This window comes from Podarcis filfolensis (genome assembly GCF_964270895.1).
Source record: "Podarcis filfolensis genome assembly, chromosome: 13".
NCBI classification, from domain to species: Eukaryota; Metazoa; Chordata; class Lepidosauria; order Squamata; family Lacertidae; genus Podarcis; species Podarcis filfolensis.
Genome location: NC_139615.1, coordinates 23,736,929 through 23,763,317, shown reverse-complemented (window position 1 = coordinate 23,763,317; position 26,389 = coordinate 23,736,929). Strand labels below are relative to the sequence as shown.

The 26,389-nt window shown below is 39.7% G+C and overlaps 3 protein-coding genes across 3 annotated transcripts; all 3 read left to right on the top strand.

Annotated features, from left to right (window-relative positions):
- Positions 1–2,917: 2,917 nt before the first annotated feature.
- Positions 2,918–7,816, top strand: LOC310748576 (olfactory receptor 14A16-like; the record flags this gene model as incomplete). The annotated part of the gene is made up of 2 exons (XM_083584428.1): positions 2,918–3,002; positions 6,825–7,816. The coding sequence occupies exon 2, from the start codon at positions 6,845–6,847 to the stop codon at positions 7,814–7,816; it is 972 nt and encodes a 323-aa protein (XP_083440554.1). The 5' UTR covers positions 2,918–3,002; positions 6,825–6,844.
- Positions 7,817–14,111: 6,295 nt separating this feature from the next.
- On the top strand, positions 14,112–15,204 carry LOC310748575 (olfactory receptor 14A16-like; the record flags this gene model as incomplete). The annotated part of the gene is made up of 1 exon (XM_083584427.1): positions 14,112–15,204. The coding sequence occupies exon 1, from the start codon at positions 14,227–14,229 to the stop codon at positions 15,202–15,204; it is 978 nt and encodes a 325-aa protein (XP_083440553.1). The 5' UTR covers positions 14,112–14,226.
- Positions 15,205–16,733: 1,529 nt separating this feature from the next.
- Positions 16,734–22,483, top strand: LOC310748574 (uncharacterized protein; the record flags this gene model as incomplete). Its single annotated transcript, XM_083584426.1, is given in 3 exon segments — positions 16,734–16,835; positions 16,837–17,653; positions 21,486–22,483. Coding segments are annotated over 3 exon segments (1,917 nt in total).
- Between the last annotated feature and the right edge of the window lie 3,906 nt (positions 22,484–26,389).

The window sequence follows — 26,389 nt, the reverse complement described above, 5'->3', positions numbered from 1 at the left end:
GAGTGTCTGAGGAGACCTAGCCAGATGGGTGGGGTAGAAATAAATTATTATTATTATTATTATTATTATTATTATTATTATTATTATTAATTGTACCACCTTTCCAAGTTAGTCATTCCTGGAATAGAAACAAAACCCAGAATGGTAGTAGTTGTAATAAGCAAAAAGCTTTCTAACAATCCTTAAGGTAAAGAGACCCCTGACCATTAGGTCCAATAGTGACCGACTCTGGGGTTGCGGCGCCCATCTCGCTTTATTGGCCGAAGGAGCTGGAGTTTGTCCGCAGACAGTTCTTCCGGGTAATGTGGCCAGCATGACTAAGCCACTTCTGGCGAACCAGAGCAGTGCACGGAAACACCATTTACCTTCCTGCTGGAGCAGTACCTATTTATCTACTTGCACTTTGACATACTTTCGAACTGCTAGGTTGGCAGGAGTAGGGACCGAGCAACGGGAGCTCACCCCATCGCGGAAATTCGAACTGCCGACCTTCTGATCGGCAAGTCCTAGGCTCTGTGGTTTAACCGGAGCTCTTATTTACAAACACCTACTCAGAATGTCTTTCTGGGTGACTGCAAAGAAGAAGAGAAGCCAGGATGTGAGGTTTGGTGCCAAAAGCCTCCTGAAATTTTATCTGAACCAACTCTAATATTTACTCCAAGGATGAGGCACCAGTGGCTCTCCTGTTATTGTTGTTTACCAACTCTCAGTAGCCCCAGGCAGCATAGCCAATCGACAGGCATGATGAAACTTAAATTTTTGGAGGGACACAGGTTTCTTCTTAATCCCAGATATGGAGTTTTACAAACTCCAAAAACATTCACCACATGCTTCCCCACTTTTCCGTGCTAAATTTGAAAACAAACAAACAGAAAAAACACCACCTTGATTTAATATAGTTTCAGTCTTTGCTTTTTTTACCCCATGCTCTCAGGCTAAGCATTTTTTTAGTCAGTATTTGTGGTTCTAAGAAAGAACCTGTCTTATGGTTTCAGTGATGTGATGTGATGTAATGTAATGTAATGTAATGTGGTGTGTGTGTGTGTACACACACAGACATATACATACACAGATAGAGAGAGAGAAAGAGAGAGGGGGGAATTCAGATATGACCTAGAGCCAATAATTTTGTTTTGAATCTTATTGAAAACAATATTCTTATTTAAGAAATGATATGTGGATTTATATATACTAACATCATACTTCTAGTTATCTTTAGGCTGAGAAGATGATCTGCTTTACTCCTCAAGTCCTAACCACACCACATCACACCATAGACAAATGGAGAAAGAATAGATTCATGGATGACAGAGCATGAGGCAAAACATGAAAACTTCTAATGGAATAGCTTAAAAGAATGACTTACTTTTTCATTCATAGAGTCATTTCCCCTTAGCATGAAATTCTTCTCTATGCACTCAAGAATATTGTGCTGGCAAATGCTGTAACTATAATGTTTATGAGCCAGCCACAAGGTTTGCCAGGAGCATCTAAAAATACTGGCAAATGAAGGAGATTTATGTTGCTTTGGGGCTTGGGGTGTCTTGCTCTCAAGAGTCCAGCATAACTACGTAGATGAGGCAAATGTGTTCTTGACGTCTAAAAGTTTGCTTTGTGTTTCCAAAAGAACTTAATTAGTAACAAATGAGCTGAGTTATGATGAAGGAGAAAGTATGATTACTCATGTGAGCTAAACCCATCTCTTTCATTACCTTCTTCTTTTTTTCCTGTTTGATTCACATACTCCAAATGGCCACTAATCACATTTTGTTAAAACAGTGAAAAATGATAAAATGTGCCTGTCTATCTCTGTGTATGACCAAGGAGAAGATTTGAATGGAAGGTTACTTTACTGGTTTTAGGAGTCTGAAATCAAGCTAAAGGAAATGGAGGAGACTTAAAACAAATAACTTCTTAAGGAAAAAGAAAAGAAAAGGTGGACTGAAAGTGGCCTAAATGGCTGAAGACATACATCATGTATGTGGGACCAGTCTGTGAATAAATATCAGGACACTGTCCCCTGTGCTTTCTATGACTTTTCTGGCTCTGTGTGGTTTAGGTATGGCAATAATTCTCATCTAAGGGCCATCTTAGACCTTTCTTTACATTGAGATGTGGAGCACCAGGATCTCTTGCTCCAAAGCTTGACTGCTGCTAGTCAGAGGTCCCAGTGGGTTAAACCCTACAGACTTTGCTGGAACTTTAACAACAGCAGCAAATGCAGTCTCCACTCCTGCAGGTTTTCAGACACCCACGTAAAGAGGTGAACCCACCCCAGTTCAAATTGTGGCAAAATAAATTAGGACTGTTGGCACCTTCCCAATCGCCTCCATGGCTTCAATCTGGGAAGGCACCAAGATTACATACCGTGGGTCAATCTGGGGACCTCCACCTTGTCCCAAATCCAGTCAGAAATAAGTTCAGGGGCAGGGGCTAATGCTTAATTAAACATGTAGTCCAGAAAGAGGTTGGGGTAGGGAGACTTTCTGTCTCCTACACCCTTCCAACAGAGGCTGAGGGTACCTCCCCAAAGGATCAACCCCTCCACTCGACATATTTTCAGCTAAGAGGGTGATCCTGCAGGGTGCATGTGATGCTCCAAAAGTGTCTTTCCCTTCACTCTGCAAGTTCAAGGCCTCCGCTCAACAGACAAAAGGGTGTGTCAGGCAGGAAGTTACTTGGGCCTACCTTTTTCCAAAAGACACCACCAGCTATCAAAAAGAGGCTCTGGCAGGGTTTTCCTGACCTGCTTGTCTCTCCCTCTGACAGCCATGGATCACTCTGAGCCACCCACCTTGACCCATCCTAGCTTCTGATTTGAATCCAGAATGTCCCTATTTCCCCTGCTAGTGCCACCAGCTCCAAGCCCAGGGAGGAGGAGCCAGCCCTTGTGCCGAGCGGTGGTGGCGGCAGCAGTGGTGGCTGTCAAGGGAGTTGCCTCTCTATCGCCACCACTGTGGGCCTCCTCCTTTGGGCAACTCGTAGCAGGTGCTGGAGAGCACGTGAGGAGGAGGAGAAGCTGCTGCCACTGAGCACCAACCTAGCTTGATGTGCCAACTCTGAGATGCAGGCAGAAGGCAGTGCCACCTTGGGTGGGGAGGAAAAGGGCGTGCAGCAGAGTGCAAGGAGTCTTGATTGATTGATTGATTGATTGATTTAAAAAATGCTTTGTGTGTCTGCATCGGAATTTGCTCCCTTCTAAAATTTATTTATTGGTGTGCGATTTTCTTTTTGTAAATCTACCAAAGAAGAAAATGAGTAAAAATGGGATTAAGAGTTTTTTTTCCAGGATGGTGTGCGTTGTGTCCCATTGTTATAGTGGTGGTGGCGCCTGCCCTTCTTCTGCTGGGTGGGAGATGAAAAAGAGGGGTTGAGGAGGGTCAGTTGAGGGGGAGTGAGAAATGTCCCTATTTTTACCAGAGGCATGTTGGAGGGTATGTGAATCCAACTTGTCCAGTGTCCAAATAGGCCCAGTTTTGCTCAGGCCTTGGGCCTTGACTGAATCCAGTGCATAACCCTAAAATAAATCTTGTTCCAGTAAGAGGCAGCAAAGTAAAAAGAGAGAGTTGGCTTCGGTGTGTGGCCACCCAATTTGGGCTGTCTCATTGACACTGAAGGCTGCTGCTGACCAGACTGCAGCTAATTAATTACTGCTACCTGAGTCTTCCTTCTGTATATGCAGGCAAATGAGTGTACTCATTAGAGTTTTCAACCAATCCTGGCTGTACATAAGGATATACTGTCATGAGGGCTGACATGAAAGTGCTGGGCCCCTAGAATAGGCTAGAGGCTTGAAATGCAATGGACTCACATAAAATAACAGGGAAGTCTCCCTGGCTTGACTCCTTCAGCTTGAGATGTTGCTGGACGCTGAGCTCCGACTCCACCTGTCCCCTCTAGCTTCTCACTCTGGAGCCTTTCCCAACAGATGGAAACATGGGGATGATCCTGTCTGGGCTCTGGGCCTGTCTGGTCTGCTGCTCAGCAACACATAGGACTCTCTAGATCTGGGTTTGAGAGGAGGAGAGCCAGCAGGACTGCTGCAGGATGGCCTGTGTACTCTCTGATTCCTCCCTGTTTGTGTCTGTGTTCACACTGACATGCTCAGCCTCCAGCCCTGTCCTGGAAGGGCCTTCTTCTGACCCCCACCCCCTGATCACTCCAACCTCCTGCTTCCATAATCTCCTAGCTTGTTCCCCAGCCTTTTCCCAGTTGTCCCAGCACCAGCACCTGGGATCGAAGTGCTCCTCTCCCTTGACGTCCCTGGGGGGGCTCCTGGCCGGGAGGTCCCCACCTCTTCATCCAGCCAGTCCCTGACGTATACAAAGTCTTAAAAACGTGTGTGTCTTTCATGTGCTACATTTTATGTATACAGTTAGATTTAGTGCACTAGCTGGAAACAGATCACTAGCCTCAAGAGCATGATATTCATTACTTTGAATGATGCCACACCTGACATGATTGTAATCTTAAACTTTTTATTGTTCACTGAATTATTCAATTTAGTGGTTAAGAAGAATTTAGTGCTCATGTTTGCTAATGTAGTCTCATGTACCTAAAGAGACCCATTATCAGAAATATAGACGAGACTGTTAACATTTATTTACATACTTTGATTGGTTATTTGTGTTGCACTCCTGGGACCAAGTCACAAGAAACACTATTGCTGATTTTTTTCTGGACTACTCAGTACAAGCTTCCAGGGACACAATTGCTAATTTGGGTTGTGCTCCTGAGATCAAACTCCTGAGATCAAATACTGTAGTAATAATTCTGTTCCCCATAGTAAAGACGTCATTTTGCAAGGGTATACAAACATTTTCAAATGTGAGGGTAGACAAACAATTTCACTGCCTCAGAAAGAAATGGAGAGTGTGATTTCTTAACAAAGCTCATTGAGTGGATCGAAGAATACAGAACACCCTAAAGTAGTGATGAAATTGCATCTGGAAATATATTATCTACTAAAAAAAAGAGTAAGGCATTTGCATTTTTATAATTTTAGTTATTGCCTGGGTAGTTTCCTGAGATCTGAATGCAGACAATAGTACTATCGTGCTGGTTTATTGTTCTCTCCTAATATCTATATATACTGTGCTCAGCATACACAATGGCTTGCTTTGCATGACATGCTAAGACAAAACTTAGATTTGTGAGGTTTCACAATTGTGCAGCCTTCTGGAAAGACATCTACAGTAGCTGTGCTCCTCCCTGGTCCTTATACCAAGCTTTCCCTTAGCGTGTCATCCAAACCAGGACTAGTGATTAAGTTCTCTGTTCAGTAACCACCAGCAGTAACCAAGAGCAAACCTTGATTACAGATCCTAATTTGTGAGGAGAGAGCTTAATCACCTTGGCTTAATTTAACACAGTGTAGCTGCAAAAAGATTTGAGGAGGAGTAGAACAGTTGTGAGCTTCTCTCTGGGAGCCCATTCATTTGTATATTCTTAAAAACATATTGAGGGCACAAGGAGAAGGGGACAACAGAGGACGAGATAGTTGGACAGTATTCTCAAAGCTATGAACTTGAGTTTGACCAAGCTGCGGGAGGCAGTGGAAGACAGGAGTGTCTGCTGTGCTCTGGTCCATGGGGTCATGAAGAGTCGGACACGACTAAACGACTAAACAACAACAAAAACATATTCTGTGTGCAGTGTGCATTAAGGTTAAAAATGGGCATTTTTTTAAAAAAAAATATTTTTTTAAAAAACCCAGTTAAATTCTGTCTGGTCTTAGCCGGGAAGGTGTTCCTGAAAATTTGGCCCAGAATAACGATACAAGTCATTTGGGTGAACCATGAGAATATGCCAAATCATAGTTGTCAAGTGTCCCTTATTTGAAGGGACAGTCCCTTATTCCAGCACCATGTCCCGCTGCTGTCCCTTATTGATGGATGTCCCTTAAATGTCCCTTAAATGATGTCCCTTAAATTTCAAAGGAAGCAGCTCCTCTCCCTCCCTCCCTGCTGGCCAGGGAGGAGGGAGGCTCCAACTGTGTTGCTTGGCTGTGTTGCTCACCCAATAAGAAGACTAAGAACGACTGGGGGGTGGAGCTTGCATGCCTTGTGTGTGGCTAGTTAATGCAAGCTGAGGGGTTTTTTGAATGCTGGACACCATTTTGTTGCACGTGCTGCTGCAAACTTTGCAGTGCAAAGCTAGGCCGGGGAGCCATCTTAAGTTGAGGCTACATAGGCCTTGTGGTGCATGTGATTCAGATTCTATTCAGTTGAACCTCTGGTTACAAAGTTGGTTGGACAGTGTTCTCGAAGCTACCAGCATGAGTTTGACCAGACTGCAGGAGAACAGGAAGACTGGAGTGCCTGGAACAGGTGAGGCTGCAGGTCCCTTATTTTGGCTGCTGATCCCTTATTTTCAAAGCTGCTGGTCCCTTATTTTCAAATCTGTAAGTTGACAGCTATGTGTCAAATACCTTGGTGATATGACAGGCATATAAGGAATCAGACACCTAAGCTCTCCTGGACTTAAGTTGTTATTGACATAGTCACTTAATACAAGAACCTTGAACTTGATTTGGGTAGCAAGTTATCTTGTGAGACTTAAGAGCTAGTTTTTCAATTCTAATATTGAATTACAATATAAAAATGTGTTTTGTGAGTATGGAGATTATGGAGAGAGACATCTTACCTCTGCAGATTGTTTCTGCTGCATTTAGCATATGCATAAAGTATAGCAAGGAAAGAGATAGAACATTTATGTTTTTACAGTTTTGTAAACCACTGTGATACATTTTTAAGATAGAGTTTAGTAAATATTTGTTATCAGAACAGGATTTAATCAATGTTCATCTCTCTGTTTTATTTCAGAGGCAGAAAGCATTTTAGTTATGAATGCAAAAATAGATAACAAATCTGCTGTGTCTGAGTTTCTACTCCTGGAGTTCTCAGCAATACGAGACATGCAGATTCTGTACTTCCTTCTGTTCCTAGTATTGTACCTGGCAATTATATTTGGGAATCTTCTCATTGTCTCTGCAGTAGCGTTTGATCGCCGCCTTCACACTCCTATGTACTTCTTTCTGATGAACTTGGCCATCCAAGACCAAGGAGCTATTTCAGTCATTATCCCCAAATCCATAGCCAATTCTCTCATGAATACCAGATACATATCTTATGCTGGATGTGTTGCTCAAATCCTCTTATTTGTTTTCTTTATCTCATCTGAGTTTGCTCTTCTTACAGTCATGGCATATGACCGATACGTTGCCATTTGCAATCCATTGCAATATGAAATGGTGATGAACAGGGCAGCCTGTCTAAAATTGATTGCTGGTGTGTGGGTTGCTGGTCTGCTCTATGCAGTTCTGCACACTTGTGGAACTTTTGCAACTCCATTCTGCTCAAACATTGTCAATCAGTTTTTCTGTGAGATTCCACAGTTACTTATACTTGCCTGCTCTAATCTATACCTAGCAGAAATTGGAGCTTTAGTAGTGAGTATAACATTTGTGTTTGGATGTTTTGTCTACATTGTTGTCACTTACGTGTACATCTTTACTGCAGTTCTGAAAATCCCTTCTGTTCAGGGAAGGAAAAAGGCCTTCTCCACTTGTATACCCCACCTTGTTGTCTTCTCCATATTTTGTTTCACAGGATGTTTTGCTTACCTTAGGCCTCCCTCTAAAACTCCATCTGACCTGGACTTTGCATTAACTGTGATGTATAGTCTTGTTCCACCCATGTTCAATCCAGTAATCTATAGCATGAGAAATAAGGAGATCAAAAATGCTTTATCGAAACTGTTGGGTTTGAGGCAATCTTCTCTAGATATATCTTCCAGGATTGTTCTGAAAAGGTAAACTCTCTCTGTGTAAGTATAATTAAAGGGAGTTCCTGAAACACATCATCATTGCCAGTTACAGCTTCCAGATAAATTTAGATATGCAGACTCAACATCTGCCCTATGTCACATGGTTATCTTGCATTTATGCAGGTCAGTTGTATCTTTCACACTTTTGCTTTTCAGATCACATGCCTTGTTGATGTACCCATTTATGTACTTACTTATAGCTCACTGATCTGCTGCATGATTCTAAAAGTGGCCTACAGCAGGCTGAACACATTTCAGCAGACCTTAATCCTCTGATTTATGGATAGTAAGAGGTCATATTTCTCATCTGCTCTGTCCCCCAACAGCATGCAAACAGTGATTTGACCAGAGTATTCAGGATTTCACAAAAGTGATGACACCTAGATGAACATATTGGGGTGGGGGGAGGTGATGGGATGCTGGATGCTATGATCCTATACACGACTGTGGCCTGATGGGAAGTCTTGCTCTCACGCTTTGCTCCTGCACATAATGCTGCACAAACCGTCCCAATACTAAGACATTCACTCACCACCTTAGAATGTTCAGTTCACATCGAGTTCAGGAAAACATTGTACTTTGACCCGTTCTTAATGCATAGTTGATCACATCTACGGAACGTGATTATTATGCTCTTTTAAGTTTCCTATATCAATCATTAGTAATTGTTTTAAGTCTTACTATATTAATCATTGGTTATAATTTAATTAGGAGGTCTTCATGCCTGTCTAGTCCTGTGCTCCCTTTCCCAGTCTTTAATCTATTGGTGATTAATGCAACCTTTGCTTTGTATTTGTGTTAACCAATCAGCAATAAGCACATATGTGGCAATGCTGTAATATTCAATAAAAGAGGCTCCTTGAGACTTGCTCAAGAGATGCCTCCCAGATGACACTCGCTACCTGTCTGTCGTTATTTCAACCCAACAGGGAAGGAATTCACAGATTTACTGGAATGTGAATTAGCATCTCAACAAGAGAAGTGCATGCAGTTTGGAGGCAGTCATAGAAACAAACACTGTCCTCTGATAAGGAAGTGTCACAGTGCTTGCAAAAATACAACCTACAAAAGTGTGTTGCCATCTAAGGCAGGATTAGACGAAAATACAGGACAATGCAGAGGCAGACTTTTGCATCACTACTGTAATAAAAACAGACCAGGGGGCAAGGGAATGGACCACTCCCTTAGAGACAAATGCAAGGGTATAAGAGCTGGACACAGGAGCACAGGCAAATGTGATTGTGATGGACAGACCTTGAGTCAGCAACTAGTCAGAGTTGTTTAGAACAAAAGCCAATCTGGAGTCAAAAATGCAGAATTTGACAGTTAAACAGATAGAAGGATTGCATATTGGCTAGATAGGGATCGTATGTCATTTAGATAGGAACCTAGGGACACATGGACATGCCTTGATTGGGATTAGGAATTAGTTAAACAGGGATTATCAATTTGATTCCCGGTGGGGGAAATAAAAATCCTAGAAGGGGCTGTGAGATTTTTGCTAGGGCAAATGCCAATTATAGGTGAAAACTGTCTAACCCGAGAAGAGGTTTCAGTAAGAATGCCGACTGGGGTTTTAAAGTTCTCTGTAAATAGTGTCTGCTTGAAACTAGATATTGTGCCTCACATAAATGAGCATGTCTAAAATGAAGTGTTGTGCCTTAAAAGAGTTATCATTAAACTGGAACCCACAATGAGTTTAAATACACTAAAAGTTTATTTTTCTTCCTTCTCAGTACTTTGAACCTCTGGGTTGGCAATAAGTGGACACAGGGCATCCATCACATACCTGTAAGTAGAACTCCTGGCTGCAGTTTAAATAAACACATATTACCACAAAGATTTAAATCTGTTACTTGGGAGAGTTGAATTGTTTAAACACCTAGAAAATGAATCATGTTGTCCAGCTCTGATCTTTGGTGAGGGACTCTGACACAGAGATCACTGGCACAATCTTTCAAAATCTTAAAAATAAAATTAAAAGCCTTGTCCTTTTAGAAAACAAAATAGAAGACAGGAAGTTCACATTGGGGAAGTAATTCCACACAAAGAATTCCTAGGTCCAAAGCTTCCTAGATCCAACAGAGATCAAGTTGCTAGGTAGGTGAAGTTAGCAGACTCCAAGCAGTCTCTGTACCTCCACTCTGCTGCTTCCTGGAACAAGCTGCAGTTGTAGCATGGCTCCCAGCTACAAAAGAGCCCAAGTGAATTGAATCTTCCCAAAATGTGATTTTACAGCCTGCATCTTTGCTAACTCAAAGATTGCATCTTCCTTTCTGTAACAAAACCAAGCTCTTTTCATTTTAAGTCATTTAGAACATTTTACTTCTTTGTTTTGTTTTGTTTTGTTTACTTCCAATGGATGGAGATTTACCTGCTGCAACTTTTGAAACTATGTGAGTAGATATCTTCACCTACTTGCTGAGCTAAAGTGTCTATCATTTATTATAGCTGAAGTATTTTCTTTTTTTAATATAATTTTTATTAACAAACCAATCAAATCACATTAATTCCAAATTACAAAGCCAAATTTTTAAATTTTTGTTGGGGGTACCCATGCTTCGAGCTCCGAAAGGGATCCAAACATCTCTCTTGCTGCTGCTTTACTATTCACAGTTCTGTCCAAATAATATTCACAGTTCTGTCCAATCTTCACTTTATTATTTTCCTCATCTTCTTGTTGTTATCATATATTCCTTTCTTTGTGACCTCTGATAGTGTCCACAAGCGGGTTAAAAACAAACGTTGTTATATCCTGTGTGAATTTTCCATTCCTCCAAGAGCCATATTCAAACAGACAGACGCCATTTCAACACTTCCGTACAAAACATTCTTAAAGTCTGCCCGCTAATCCTCGCAGGCCTGTCAGTCTCTCCTCAATCTTCTTAGGGGGTTCTGCCAGGTCAAGCTCACAGTCTGATATAATAACAAAACCATGGTCTCCTCCCCCCTCAATCGTAAAACCTTCAGCCAGGCTTGCTTCTTAACAAGTCTCTTTTTATAACTGCGTCATTCCAAAGGCCTTTCATTCCTTTCCAGATATTACACAAGCCATGTCTTTGATTAGTAATTCATTTCCACACAGTTCTTAATTATCCTGCTTATAATCAGTAATTGCAACGATTCTTCTTGGGGGGAGGATTGTATAGCTGAAGTATTTTCAGGGGAAATGTTTGTTTAAAGGTGGATGGCGGCAGATGTAAATCCAACTAAGTTTTAATGTGCTTGGAGAAATCACAATTGTATCAACTCTACTATGAGAGGTTGAAGAATCTCCCTTCCAAACCTCTTTCTGCAACAAAATTACACAAAAATAGTCACAATTGAGAATCGTACTTGAGAGCTATTTTTTCCCAGGCATGGGATACCTCAGATTTTCAGGAATGATAATGACCCTCAGATTGCATCACAAGTATTTAAGAAGTTTACTATATATATTTATTCAATGCTACCTCTAGTCCCACATACAGAGGCTTCAGTCTAGTGGGCTGGCAGAAATCAAAGTGAAAATTGCAAAGCATTTGCGGGGAAAAAGCCTTCGACTAACACAGGTTCTTATTTGGCATTACTAAATTACAGGGCCACATCACAAGAAAAGGGAAGATCCCCTGCTGAGCTTCTGTTTCATGGAAAAGTCAGGACCAGACTACAATGTGCAAAACATCTTAACTCTGACGTAACACAAGGTGTTCAGTCTCAGTTACATAAGAGATTGAGACAAAAATAATATCACTGATCGCTTGACAACTAAAAGTGACCTCAGATAGGCAAGTATTGCAATGCAACAGACAGCAGCTCTTCTGTAGATCGAAAAGGAGAAGAAAGAATGGCAGAAGTGGGAGGAACACAGCAGAGGGGGGAAATGGAGCGGGGAATACTGAGCCAATCATACGTCACACAACTCTCTGCATCATGAAACTAAATAAAAACGTTATTCAAAAAAGGGTCTGGTGACTTCTGTTTCAGAGTATCTGAAGAAGTGTGCATGCACACGAAAGCTTATACCAAGAACAAACTTAGTTCGTCTCTAAGCTGCTACTGGACAATTAAAAAAAACAATTTTTTTTTTTTGGGGGGGAAGGATTCTTTTAAAGACTGTTTTAGGACTTTTTAAAAATTATTTTTTATAACTTTTATTTTGCTTTAAACAGGTACATATAAATATAAACAACCAAAATTACAATGGAAAATTCCTTAATAGTAATGAAAAAAAACTAAAAAAAACTACAAAAAATATCAAAGTACATGACACAGAACATAAGCAACTATGAGAAAGATAAAAAAAGAAAAAAGAAAAATACGGGGAAAAAGAAAAAGGAAGATGAGCCAAAGCAGGAAAGCTCATCTATTGTACACTTCCGTCAAGCTCACAACAGATCATTATTCTTATCAATTATCTCTATCTGCATTCCAAAGGAATCCCTCATCTTGGTATCAGGGAACATTTCTCTATGCGGTATCATTCTAAACATAGCCAGATCTTTCTTGCTGAGCCCTTGTCCCCTAAATAATTATTTAAACATTCCCATTTTTCTTTCACCAATTTTTTAGGTTTATCTCTTATTGCACCTGTCAGCTTTGTGAGCTCCAAGTACTCGCACAATTTGACTACCCATTCCTCTTTAGTGGGTGTATTTTTAACTTTCCAGTGTTTTGCCACTATAACCCTTGCTGCTGACGTTGCATACACAAATAGCCTAGTTTTGTTTTTGGGAATATTATCTGAAACCATTCCTAGTAAAAATTCTTCCGGTTTCTTGCTAAATGTAGTTTTTATCAATCTCTTTATCTCTTCATAAATCATGTTCCAAAATCTTTGTATCTCTAGACAGGACCACCACATACGGAGAAAGAAAGAAAGAAAAAGCTTCCAGGAGAAACCTTCCAGGGACACAATTGATCATTTGTGTTGGGCTCTTGAGACCAAAGTCTGAGGAGTGTGTGTGTTTTGTGTGTGTACACATGTTATAATTTTCCACCCCATGGTAAAAGCTTCATTCTGCATGAACATACAGATAGGTTCACTGTTCCAGAAGAAAAGGATGGGATGATTTATTTATTTTTTTAAAAGATGAAAATAAAGTGATGCAGAAATTGCATCTGGAAATCAACTTTCTATTAAGGAAAAAAGTAAGATATTTATATGTTTATAACTTTATATGTTATAAATTTATATGTTTATAACCTGTGTAGTTTTCAGAGAAGTAAACACAGACAATATTTCTATAGTGTATTGTGTAGAATGAGGAAACCAGTTTGTTGTGGTCTCTCCTGGAACTTATTGAGACTCACATAGATACCCAATGACCTGGTTTCCATGACATACTAAACCAAATATTATCTTAGAAAGACTGCACAAATGTGGAACCTCATGGAGAGGAGAGCACAGTAGCTTTACTCCTCCATCATACTCTTTACTGTCAGCTCAAGCTGCACCCAGTTTTGTTTCAGCATGTCATCCAAAACAGGACTTGTGGTTAGCCTCTCTCCTCACCAACCATGAACTTCAACCAAGAACAAACCTTCATTGCAGCTCCAAGTGAGTGAAGAGAGAGCTGAAGCACCTTTTCTTGGCTTAGCATAATGAGGCAGCAAAAAGGTCTGGGGAAGAGCAAAGCAGCTTTGAACCTATACATTTTATATGCATAACAATGTGGTTTGTCCACAGCATGCATTAAGGTTAAAAACATATAACAAAGATAAGAACAGTTGAAACCTGGGTGATCTTAACTAGGAGGGAGAGCTAAACATTAGGCCTAGAATTTAGAATATAGGTGAGTATGTGCCAAGTGTGTGAGACATGTGGAACTATTATCAGTGACTCTTGCCAAAGACCTCACTGAAATAACAGGGATATTAGGAATCAAGCTTTTAACATGTCCATGACCCAGATTGTTATGGACATTGCATTTAATAGAAGAAACTTGATTTTGAATTTGCATCATATAGGCAGCAAGTTATCCCCTTATATTTGAGAGTTACTTCAATTTTGATGCTGAATTACAATATCAAAATACCTTTTGTAAATATGGGAATTCTCTCAAGGTACATCTGTCCTCTGCATATTGCCATATACTAAGCAAGTATGGCAATGATGGCAGTAGGACTCCTGTGTTCCTCCTCTAGCAGTGGCAGCATTAAACTTCAAGAACTTGAGAACATCTACTAGTTTTGAAAAAGTGGGAAGTTTATCTTAAAATAATGATATATTATCTATATGGAGTTGAAGGCTATGTTCTCATTTAAATAAATATTTATTGTTTCTCCTTTTTTGTTCACTTCTTTTACCTTCAACATCCAAAAACCCTCTTCCAATGTAGTAAATATTTGTTATCACAAGAGGACTTAAACCAATGTTTATCTTTCTGTTTTCTTCCAGTGACAGGAAGATTTTTATTAATGAAGGAGAAAATAAGTAATGAATCCTCTGTCTCTGAATTTCTGCTCCTGGAGTTCTCAGCAATACGAGAACTGCAGATTCTACACTTCTCTCTGTTCCTGGCATTGTATCTGGCAACTGTATTTGGGAATCTTCTCATCATCTCTGCTGTAGCTTTTGACCACCATCTTCACACTCCCATGTACTTCTTTCTGATGAACTTGGCCATCCAGGACCTAGGGGCTGTTTCAGTCACCATCCCCAAATCCATCGTGAATTCTCTCATGAATACCAGACACATTTCTTACAGTGGATGCGTTGCTCAAGTTCTTTTATTTCTTTTCTTCTTATCATCTGATATTTTCCTTCTTACAGTCATGGCATATGATCGCTATGTTGCCATTTGCAATCCATTACAATATGAAATGTTGATGAACAAGGCAGCCTGCAAACAAATGGTTGCTGGCGTGTGGGTCACTGGCCTTCTGTATGCAGTCATGCACACGAGTGCAACTTTTGCAACCCCTTTCTGCTCCAACATTGTCAATCAGTTCTTTTGTGAGATCCCACAGTTACTTACACTTGCCTGCTCAAACTTCTACCTAATGGAAATTGGAGCTATAGTGGTGAGTGTAATACTTGTGTCTGGATGTTTTGTCTTCATTGTTGTCACTTATGTGCACATCTTCACTGCAGTTCTAAAAATCCCTTCCGTTGAGGGAAGGAAAAAGGCGTTCTCCACTTGCATACCTCACCTGGTTGTCTTCTCCGTATTTTGTTTCACTGCATGTTTTGCTTACCTTAGGCCTCCCTCTAAGACTCCATCTGATGGGGACTTTGCATTAACTGTGATGTATAGTCTTGTTCCACCCATGTTCAATCCAATAATCTACAGCATGAGGAATAAGGAGATAAAAAATGCATTATCAAAACTGTTGGGTTTGAGGAAATCTCCTCTGGATATATTTTCCAGGCTTGTTCTGAAAAGGTGTAATTAAAGGGAGATCCTGGAATATAGCATCATTTCAAGTTAAATCTTCCTGATAAATTCATATATGCAGACTCAACAGCTGCCCTGTGTCACATGGTCATCTTGCATTCTTTCGCTTGTCAGATTACATGGCATCTTTTCTTTTTGAGTCACTTTTTGAGATCACTTTTACTTCTCTAATTTTTGTACTGCCAATGGATAGAGACTTGCTTGCTGTAAGGTTTGAAACTCTGTGAGTAAATATCTCCACATATTTGCCAAGCTAAGTGTCTATGATTTGTTCTAGCTGAAGTATTTTTACAGGGAATCCAGTTAAGTTTTAATGTGCTTGGAGAAATAACCATTGTGCTAACTCAATCTAAAGAATCCTGAAATAGTCACACTTGAGAGCTATTTCCCCCCCAGGCATGGGCCGTAATTTTGCATCACAGGTACTTAAGAATTTTTTTCATGTTACTTCTAGTCTTAAAAAGTCCCACTCTAGTCGACAGGCAGAAAGTGAATAAAGATTATAAAGTATTTGCGTGGGGGTGGGGGCAGACGGATGGACAGACCTTGGACTCAAAACAGATCCTTATTTAGCATCACAAAATTAATGTTTGGTTGGCCGATATTATCAAAGGCATAAGTGGTTGGTTGCAGGTGTGAGGGTATTGGTGGTGAGCTTTGGATGATCCAGTTTGTGAGTAGCACCATCTACTAGTTTTGAAACAGCAGTAGTTTTTTTTTATTTATTTATGGTTGTCAGTTATATACATTTCAATAGTTTTACAATTATTTTATCATTTCAAAACTCGACACATTCCGTGGTTCCTTAATTTTTATGTTTATCTTCATTTCCAGAATATTCTAAATTATCTTAACGGATTCTTTCATTCATCTACTTTAATTATATACTCTTATGAAACTGCAGCTTAGTACAACAATTTGTTCATAAATATTCAATAATGACCGCTCCCCACATTAAATGGGGGCGCCCTTTCTGTGGTCATGTGCAGCCCCCTGGACCCTATGTGGCACCATTACCACAGGCTTGGCTTCACCTCCCCCCAGGTGGGATACCTGGAGGTCTCCGTCTACCTCAGTCCATTCTTTAATAAAATGATTTTTAGCTTGATTTCTTATTTTTCCAGTACATTTTGCCACTTCTGCATAGTCCATAAGTTTTTGTATCCATTCTTCTTTTGTCGATTCTTCTTTTTCTTTCAATTTTTGGGAAAATAACTTTCTTGCCATCGTAGTAGCATACATGAATAAATTTCAATGCTATTTGGGTAGCTCTACCCCTAAAATTCCCAGAACAAAAAAAGACTACTTAGAAATAATTTATTTTAACGTATATGGAGTTGAAAGCTAACATCTCCTTTAGATGAAGATTTATTATTACACTATTTTGTTCACTACTTTTAAAAAAATCTATATCCCACAAAAATCATATCTGAGGCAGTATTGGATAACAAATATTGATTATTAGAAAAGGACTTAAACCTGTGCTTATCTTCCTGTTTTCTTCTAGAAGCACCAGTCATTTTAGTAATGAATGCAAAGATAGGCAATGAATCCTCTATCTCTGAATTTCTACTCCTGGAGTTTTCAGCTGTACGGGAACTGCAGATTCTACACTTCTCTCTGTTCCTGTTTATTGTACATGGTAATTGTATTTGGGAATCTTCTCATCATCTCTGCCATAGCTTTTGACCACCATCTTCACACTCCCATGTACTTCTTTCTGATGAACTTGGCCATACAGGGCCTAGGGGCTGTTTCTGTCACCATCCCTAAATCGATGGCCAATTCCCTCATGAATATCAGACACATATCTTACGCTGGATGTATTGCTCAAGTTCTTTCATTTTCCTTTTTTTCATCATCTGATTTTTCCCTTCTTACAGTCATGGCATACTATCGCTGTGTTGCCATTTGCCATCCATTACAATATGAAATGGTGATGAACAGGGCAGCCTGCAAACAAATGGTTGCTGGTGTGTGGGTCTCTGGCTTTCTCAATGCAGCCATGCACACTAGTGCAACTTTTGTGATTCCTTTCTGCTCAAACATTGTCAATCAGTTCTTCTGTGAGGTCCCACAGTTACTTACACTTGCCTGCTCTAACATTTACCTAATGGAAATTGGAGCTATAGTAGTGAGTGTAATACTTATGTCTGGATGTTTTGTCTTCATTGTTATCACTTATGTACATATCTTTACTGTGGTTCTGAAAGTTCCTTCTGTTGAGGGAAGGAAAATGGCCTTCTCCACTTGCATACCTCACCTTCTTGTCGTCTCCGTATTTTGTTTCACAGCAGCATTTGCTTATCTTAGGCCTCCCTCAAAAATTCCATCTAATGGGGACTTTGCAATAACTGTGATGTATACCATTGTACCACCCATGTTCAATCCAATGATTTACAGCATGAGAAATAAGGAGATTAAAAATGCTGTATCAAAGCTCTTGGGTGTGAAGCACTCTTCTATTAATATCTTTTCCAGACTTATACTGAAACGATTACACTTCTCTCTGTAGGTATAAGCATTGGGATCTGTGGAGATATGACCAGTTACAGCTTCTAGAAACATTTTGATATGCAGACTCAAAATCTGCCAGGTGTCACAAGGACCTCTTGTGTTCCTCCAGCGTAGATGTACCATTAACAATGTTGCATCTCTGTTCACATACCCTGTTAATCATACATTTAGAGAGGGAATGTCTGTCATATAGTGCATGTGTACCCTTTCTGACCCAGTGCATTCATCTGACAATCAGCTTTTCTGTGGATTCTCATTTCTTATTATTTAAAGCTAAAGTGGGTTTTCCTACAAAAAGGAGGAGGGGAAACCCACTCACATCCTTGGTTTCTAGCCATGGGGAAAGGAAAAATGTGGATGAGCCCTTGTTTAGGAACTTCAGATGAGAAGGACCTGTTCTGATTGGATTTCGGGATTAGTTTTAGAGGGCTACCCAAATTGCTTCCTTGAGGCTAAGGAAAAAACCCTTGAAGGGGCTGTGAGATTCTTGCTAGGCAGTGACACGAATATCCATTTTAGTTGGGAAAAGTCTAGCCTGAGACTAGTTTTAAACTAGTGTTTTGACTGGGGTTTAAAAGTTCTGTGTAAAGAGTTTTTGCCTGAAACTATTGTGTCCCACTCAAGTAACATTTCTAAAATGAAGTGTTGTGCCTTAAGAGAGTGACTATTAAGTTTGAATCCTCAATGAATGTAAATCTATAAAATTCTATCTTTGTTCCAGAAGTGCCTCCTCATTACTTTGAACCTTTGGTGGCAGATAAGTGGACACAGGGCATCCTTCCCATAAGAAGAAGACCTGGCTGTTTTTTACCCACAAAGAGTTAAAATGTCTCCAGTGTTGTTACTAGGGAGAGTTGTACCTTTAAGAAACCCAGGAAATTGGTCATGTTTCCCACCTCCCATCTTTAGTGAGGGAATCTGACACAGTGGCCACTGACACAATTTCTCAAAATCTTAAAAAACAAAACTACATCCTTTTGGAAAATGTAAGAGTTGAGATCCACACGGGGAAAGTAATTCTACACAGGAAATTGGGGGTCAGCTTCCCAGAACAGATAGAGTTCATCCTATTTGTGATAGTGTATGGGAATACAGAACCATTGTTTGGAGAAAAAACTAGTCATGCTCTGGGATTCATTGAAAGATGACACGCAATTTGCCAAACAAAAGCCATTCACGTTGAACAGAGGTACCCTTATGTTTTTGGAGGTATGGGCAAAGTGAACGATGTATATAAAATCTAAATACTATAGCCAAAAAGACCAGTGACATATGTTCCTTGCAAAGTTCCTTTGGACCTCACAAGGCTGGAAGTACTCAAATGTATGGAATCTTTATGAATAAATGAAAAGAACTTCATGTTCTGTAGACATGGCATGCTAACATAGTCTAAAGATTTGAACACAATATTCTGATTATGAATTGTCCATAGTTACCTCCAGAGTAGGCATAGGAACTGCTTTTATAATGGATTTTTTTTAAAAAAAACAACAACCAAATGTTAACTTGTTAATTTATGTATTCGTATGTCAGTCACTATATTTTGCCCAGGACAACCAAAGTCAACAGTGATACACATTAAATCTCACATAGATATGGAAACTCTGGAGACAAGTAGGATGTGCTGCAAGCCCTCTTACCAACCGCAAAAGCAACCACACACAAATAGAATTAGAGGTGCTGGCCCTTGTATTTGAATGTAAACAAATCCACAAATTTATCTTTGGAGACCAATATTACCAGAAGTAGATGAGAAACCCTATGTCTGCATTGCAAATGGTAGTTTCAAGGATACCCTTCCAACTATTTTTTTTCCTGGTGGAATACTATAGTATTTCCTTAGAGTTATTATTATTATTTTACTACTTATTAGATTTAAAAACCAACCTTCATCACAAGCTCTCATGGCAGTTCACAAGATAAACACCTGGGTGAAATTTTGAGCATTGACCAAAACACAGCGGGGGGGGGGGGAGTGAGGAGAAGGAGCGGTGAGCACTGAGCCAGTCATGTGTCATACAACTCTCAGTACCATGAAAATAAATAAAAACATTATTTAAAAAGAAAGAAAGAAATGAGTCTGAGAAAGTCCAGTTGAAACCAGAAGGTTCCAGACAGACTTATGTAGCAATATTATTATTTTAAATATTAGAAAGCGTGCTGTTTAGAAACTCGAAGTTTTGTTTTGTTTTTTACATACATTGATTATTTGTGTTAGACTCCTGGGGCTAAGTCTTTAGAAACACTGCTTTTATTTTAGTGGAACTCCTGAGTCCAAGTTTCCAGAGACACAATGGCTAATTTGTGTTGGGCTCTTGAGACCAAACTCTGAGGAGTGCATTAGATATATACAGAGAGAGAGAGAGAGGTTATAATTTTCCACTCCATGTTAAAAGCTTCATTCTGCAAGAGTATACCCATATGTTCAATGTTACAGAACAAAAGGATGGGGTGATTTTCTAAAATACAGATGAAAATAAAGTGATGAAGAAATTGCATCTGGAAATCTACTTTCTATTAAGGAAAAGAGTAAGATATTTACCGGTATATGTTTATAACTTTTGTGATACCTGGGTAGTTTTCAGAGGACTAAACTCAGACAATACTTCTGTAGTGTATTGTGTAGAATGGGAAAACGTGCTTGTTGTGGTTCCTGACACTTATTTAGACTCATGTAGAATACCCAATGATCTGGCTTCCGTGACATGCTAAACCAAATTTTATCTTAGGAAGACTGCACAAATGTTGAACCTCATGGAGAGAAGAGTACAGTAGCTTTGCTCCTCCATAATGCTATTTACAGTCAACTCAAGCTACACCAAGTTTTGTTTTAGCCTATCATCCAAGCCAAGACTAGTGGTTAGGCTCTCTCCTCACCAACCATGAATATTAACCAAGAAAAAAACTTCATTACCGCTCCAAGTGAGTGAGGAGGGAGCTGAAGAACCTTGTCTTGGCTTAGCATAATGTGGCAGCCAAAATATCTGGGTAAGCGCAAAGCAGTTGTAAGCCTATATATTTTACATGCAAAACAATGTGGTTTGTGTGCAGCATGCATTAAGGTTGAAAACATATAACAAAGATAAAAATAGTTGAAACTTGTGTGATCTTAGCTAAGAAGGAGTACTAAACATTAGACCTAGAATACATAATACAGGTGAGTATGAGCCAAGTGTGTGAGTCTTGTGGAACTATTATCAGTTACTACTGCAAAAGACTCACTGAGTGAAGGGGGATATCAGGAATCAAGCTTTTAACATGTTCATGACCCAGATTGTTATGGACATTGGAATTTAATAGAAGAAACTTGATTTTGAATTTGCATCATATAGGCAGCAAGTTATCCCCTTATATTTGAGAGTTACTTCAGTTTTGATGCTGAATTACAATATCAAAATACCTTTTATAAATATGGGAATTCTCTCAAGGTACATCTGTCCTCTGCATATTGCCATATACTAAGCAAGTATGGCAATGATGGCAGTAGGACTCCTGTGTTCCTCCTCTAGCAGTGGCAGCATTAAACTTCAAGAGCTTGAGAACATCTACTAGTTTTGAAAAAGTGGGAAGTTTATTTTAAAATAATGATATATTATCTATATGGAGTTGAAGGCTATGTTCTCATTAAAATAAATATTTATTGTTTCTCCTTTTTTGTTCACTTCTTTTACCTTCAACATCCAAAAACCCTCTTCCAATGTAGTAAATATTTGTTATTACAAGAGGACTTAAACCAATGTTTATCTTTCTGTTTTCTTCCAGTGACAGGAAGATTTTTATTAATGAAGGAGAAAATAAGTAATGAATCCTCTGTCTCTGAATTTCTGCTCCTGGAGTTCTCAGCAATACGAGAACTTCAGATTCTACACTTCTCTCTGTTCCTGGCATTGTATCTGGCAACAGTATTTGGGAATCTTCTCATCGTCTCTGCTATAGCTTTTGACCACCATCTTCACACTCCCATGTACTTCTTTCTGATGAACTTGGCCATCCAGGACCTAGGGGCTGTTTCAGTCACCATCCCCAAATCCATCGTGAATTCTCTCATGAATAACAGACACATTTCTTACACTGGATGTGTTGCTCAAGTTCTTTTATTTGCTTTCTTTGTATCGTCTGATTTTTCCCTTCTTACAGTCATGGCATATGATCGCTATGTTGCCATTTGCAATCCATTACAATATGAAATGTTGATGAACAAGGCAGCCTGCAAACAAATGGTTGCTGGCGTGTGGGTCACTGGCCTTCTGTATGCAGTCATGCACACGAGTGCAACTTTTGCAACCCCTTTCTGCTCCAACATTGTCAATCAGTTCTTTTGTGAGATCCCACAGTTACTTACACTTGCCTGCTCAAACTTCTACCTAATGGAAATTGGAGCTATAGTGGTGAGTGTAATACTTGTGTCTGGATGTTTTGTCTTCATTGTTGTCACTTATGTGCACATCTTCACTGCAGTTCTAAAAATCCCTTCCGTTGAGGGAAGGAAAAAGGCGTTCTCCACTTGCATACCTCACCTGGTTGTCTTCTCCGTATTTTGTTTCACTGCATGTTTTGCTTACCTTAGGCCTCCCTCTAAGACTCCATCTGATGGGGACTTTGCATTAACTGTGATGTATAGTCTTGTTCCACCCATGTTCAATCCAATAATCTACAGCATGAGGAATAAAGAGATCAAAAATGCATTATCAAAACTGTTGGGTTTGAGGAAATCTCCTCTGGATATATTTTCCAGGCTTGTTCTGAAAAGGTGTAATTAAAGGGAGATCCTGGAATATAGCATCATTTCAAGTTAAATCTTCCTGAAAAATTCATATATGCAGACTCAACAGCTGCCCTGTGTTACATGGTCATCTTGCATTCTTTCGCTTGTCAGATTACATGGCATCTTTTCTTTTTGAGTCACTTTTTGAGATCACTTTTACTTCTGTAATTTTTGTACTGCCAATGGATAGAGACTTGCTTGCTGTAAGGTTTGAAACTCTGTGAGTAAATATCTTCACATACTTGCCAAGCTTGAGGAATAAGGAGATCAAAAATGCATTATCAAAACTGTTCGGTTTGAGGCAATCTCCTCTGGATATATCTTCCAGGCTTGCTGTGAAAAGGTGTAATTAAAGGGCGCTCCTGGAACACAGCATCATTTCAAGTTAAATTTTCCTAATAGATTCAGATATGCAAACTCAAAATCTGCCTTGTTTCAAATGGTCATCTTGTATTCCTTCAGCTCAGCTCTATCACACTTTTGCTTGTCAGATCTCATGGCATGTTGACAATACATTTATGTATGTATGTTGAAGTTTATACCCCATTGTTCACTTGCATGATTCTTAAAGTGGCTGAACACATCTCAGCACCCCTTAATCCTCTAACACATGGATAATAACAAGTCATATTTCCTTTCGGCTATGACACACTGCAGTGATTTTAACCAAGTATTCACGTTTTCAAGTAAGTGATAGCACTTAGATGAAAATATTTTGGGGGGAAGAGGAATTCACAGATTTACTGGAATGTCACATGCACACATATCTGAATTAACATCTCAGCAAAAATTACATGCATCTTGGAGGCAGTCAGAAACACAAACACTGCCCTGTGATAGGGAAGTGTTAGAATGCATGGGGAGGGGATACAACCTCTTTCCAAAAATATTTTGCCATCTGAAGGAAGTTCAGGAAAAAATACAAAAGAGAGACACCTCCTCACCAGACAATGCAGATTTTTACATCACTACTGAAATAAGAACAGAACAGGGACTAGAGGTATTCACCATTCCCTTAGAAACAAATGGAAGTGTGATGGAATAGCAGCATAGATAAATGTGACTGCGATGGACAGATCTTGAGTCAGCAGCAGTCAGAGTTTGTTAGAACACCAACCAATCTGGAAAAACTGGTGAGTAAAAAATACAGAACTTTGCTGTCAAACAGATTGGGATTGTATGCCAGTTAGATAGGCACTGTCCAGTCAAGGAGGAGTCGATAAGTTTTGGAAAGAGTTTTTCTTTTAGAATTTACAAGATCAGATTTGAATCAGGAAATTTCTGTTGCGAACCCCTTTTGTTTGTCAGATTTAAATTTTTCAAATAACTGATGGTATTGGAACCAGTCTGAGATGTGTTCTCTTATTTCCTCAAAGTTTTTAAATTTTATTTGGTTATCTTCATTTTGTAGAAGTGTTTTATATGTTGGCCAGCTTTCCTGAGTATTTTTTCCATTTTACTGCTATGGCTTCTATTGGAGAAGTCCACCATGGGACTTTAGGCTCCATCAGGTCTTTATATTTTTCCCATACAGCAAAGAGTGACTTTCTTATTATATGGTTGGTAAAATTTTTATGAATTTTCGCTTTACCATAGATCAGGTAGGCGTGCCATCCCCAACGGTTCTCAAAACCTTCCAGGTCCAGGAGGTCCAGATCCTGCAACATGCACCAATCTTTTAGCCAGGTGAAACAGGCTGCCTCGCAGTAAAGTTTTAGGTCGGGTAGAGAAAAGCCTCCTCTCTCTTTTATGTCTATTAAGATCAGGTGTTTAATCCTAGGTTTCTTCCATTCCCACAGGAATTTGGAAATTTCTCTTTGCCATATCTTGAAACAACCTGCTTCGCCCAGTATTGGAATCATTTGAAATAAAAAGATTAATTTTGGAAGCACATTCATCTTTATAATGGATATCCTACCCAGAAATGTTAATTTTAATTTACTCCAGGTTATAAAGTTTTGGTGTAATTATCCTGAAATAAGTTTATGTTCTTGGGGGTGATCCAAATACCCAAGTATTTCGCTTTTGAGGAGATTTTCAGGCCCAATATTTTTTCTAAGTCATCCTTTTCTTCCGTGGTTACATTTTTAACAAGCATTTTTGTTTTTGTTATATTCAGCTTAAAGCTTGCCACTTCTCCAAATTCTTTAATCAATTCCAGCACTCTTTTCAGACTTTCTTTAGGGTTTCCAGTCATAACAAGTAAATCATCTGCAAAAGCTTTAATTTTATATGTTTTGTTTCCCAGAGTGATGCCTTTAACAAGCTGATCCTTTCTTATCTGATTGTTCAAGACTTCCATCACCAAGATAAATATCAGTGGTAACAGTAGGCAGCCCTGTCTGGTTCCCTTGTTTATTTTGCACTCCTCAGTAATTCTTCCGTTGATGATCAATTTTGCATATTGTTCCGAATAGATGGCATTTATTCCTTTACAAATATTTTCTCCCAGTCCGATTTCTCCCATTAATTTTTTCATAAACTTCCAGGACACGTTGCCAAAAGCTTTTTCAGCGTCCACCAACATAATAGCTGCTGGTTTATCGATTTTAATATCTAAATATTCTAATACATTAATCATACATCTAATATTGGATTGCATAAATCGTCCGGGAAGAAATCCTGTTTGATCTTTATGAATTATCTCTTTCAGCACCATTTTTAATCTATTTGTTAAAGGGGTTGTTTTGGGGGGAGGCTTTGGCCGTATGCCTAGAGGTTGTCATTGCTCTCCCTGCGATGGCGGCTTAACCGGGGCTGGCTCTCTCTCTGCTTGAACCTATGTTCTCCAGAACCAGCCCACCCCCACCCCCACAATGGATAACCCTGATGTTCCCCAGATCCCCAGCAGGGGACTGGGAGGGATAAACTCCCAATGCCTGAGCCAAGGTCTACCCACAACTGAAACATAATAAAGTTGTGGCCAATTTTACTCCCATAGCACGTTGTCTTGAGTCATTATTCCACACGAGGGCCACCCAGGGTTTGGGGGACTCAGCCTGTCCATGCAATGATGTTTGGCTGAGTAAAGTGTCAGTGGGGTTAAAGGTTTGGTTGCAGGTGTGAGTAATTTTTGGCGGTGAGCGCAGGTGCTTTTGTGGTGGTTAGGCATTGGTTCAAGGTGGTCTGGAAGGGAGGTCAGATAGCCTGGCCCCTCCAATGTGCAACAGGTATTCTGTTAAAGGAATCCAGGGACTCGCCATGCTTTTGTCAACACCTTTTTGGGGGTAGGGCGATGCAAGAGTCCCTGGGAGCATTTTGGGGTGAACTTGAGTCACATGAACATAACAATGCTCCCCCATGGTGTTTACCTGTACTGACAATATGGTGGGGCCGAGTGGTCAGTCTTGTCCTGCTGAGGTCAGGTGCAGCTAGTCAGGAACCAACGCCTAAACAAACCACTCACTATCTGTAATCAATAAAATTGTGGCCAAAATTTTGCCAATAACCTAAAGCTAAATTCCTTGTCAATTGAGTCTTTATTATTGGGAAGCTCCTGGGGATCTTAACATGCAACCAAAAGATTGCACGTTCCTTTTTGCAAGAAAATGAAGCTCTTTTCATTTCGAGTCACTTTTTGAGATCACTTTTACTTCTTTAATTTTTGTACTGCCAATGGATAGAGACTTGCTTGCTGTAAGGTTTGAAACTCTGTGAGTAAATATCTCCACATATTTGCCAAGCTAAGTGTCTATGATTTGTTCTAGCTGAAGTATTTTTACAGGGAATCCAGTTAAGTTTTAATGTGCTTGGAGAAATAACCATTGTGCTAACTCAATCAAAAGAATCCTGAAATAGTCACACTTGAGAGCTATTTCCCCCCCAGGCATGGGCCGTAAGTTTGTATCACAGGTACTTAAGAAATTTTTTCATGTTGCTTCTAGTCTCAAAAAGTCCCACT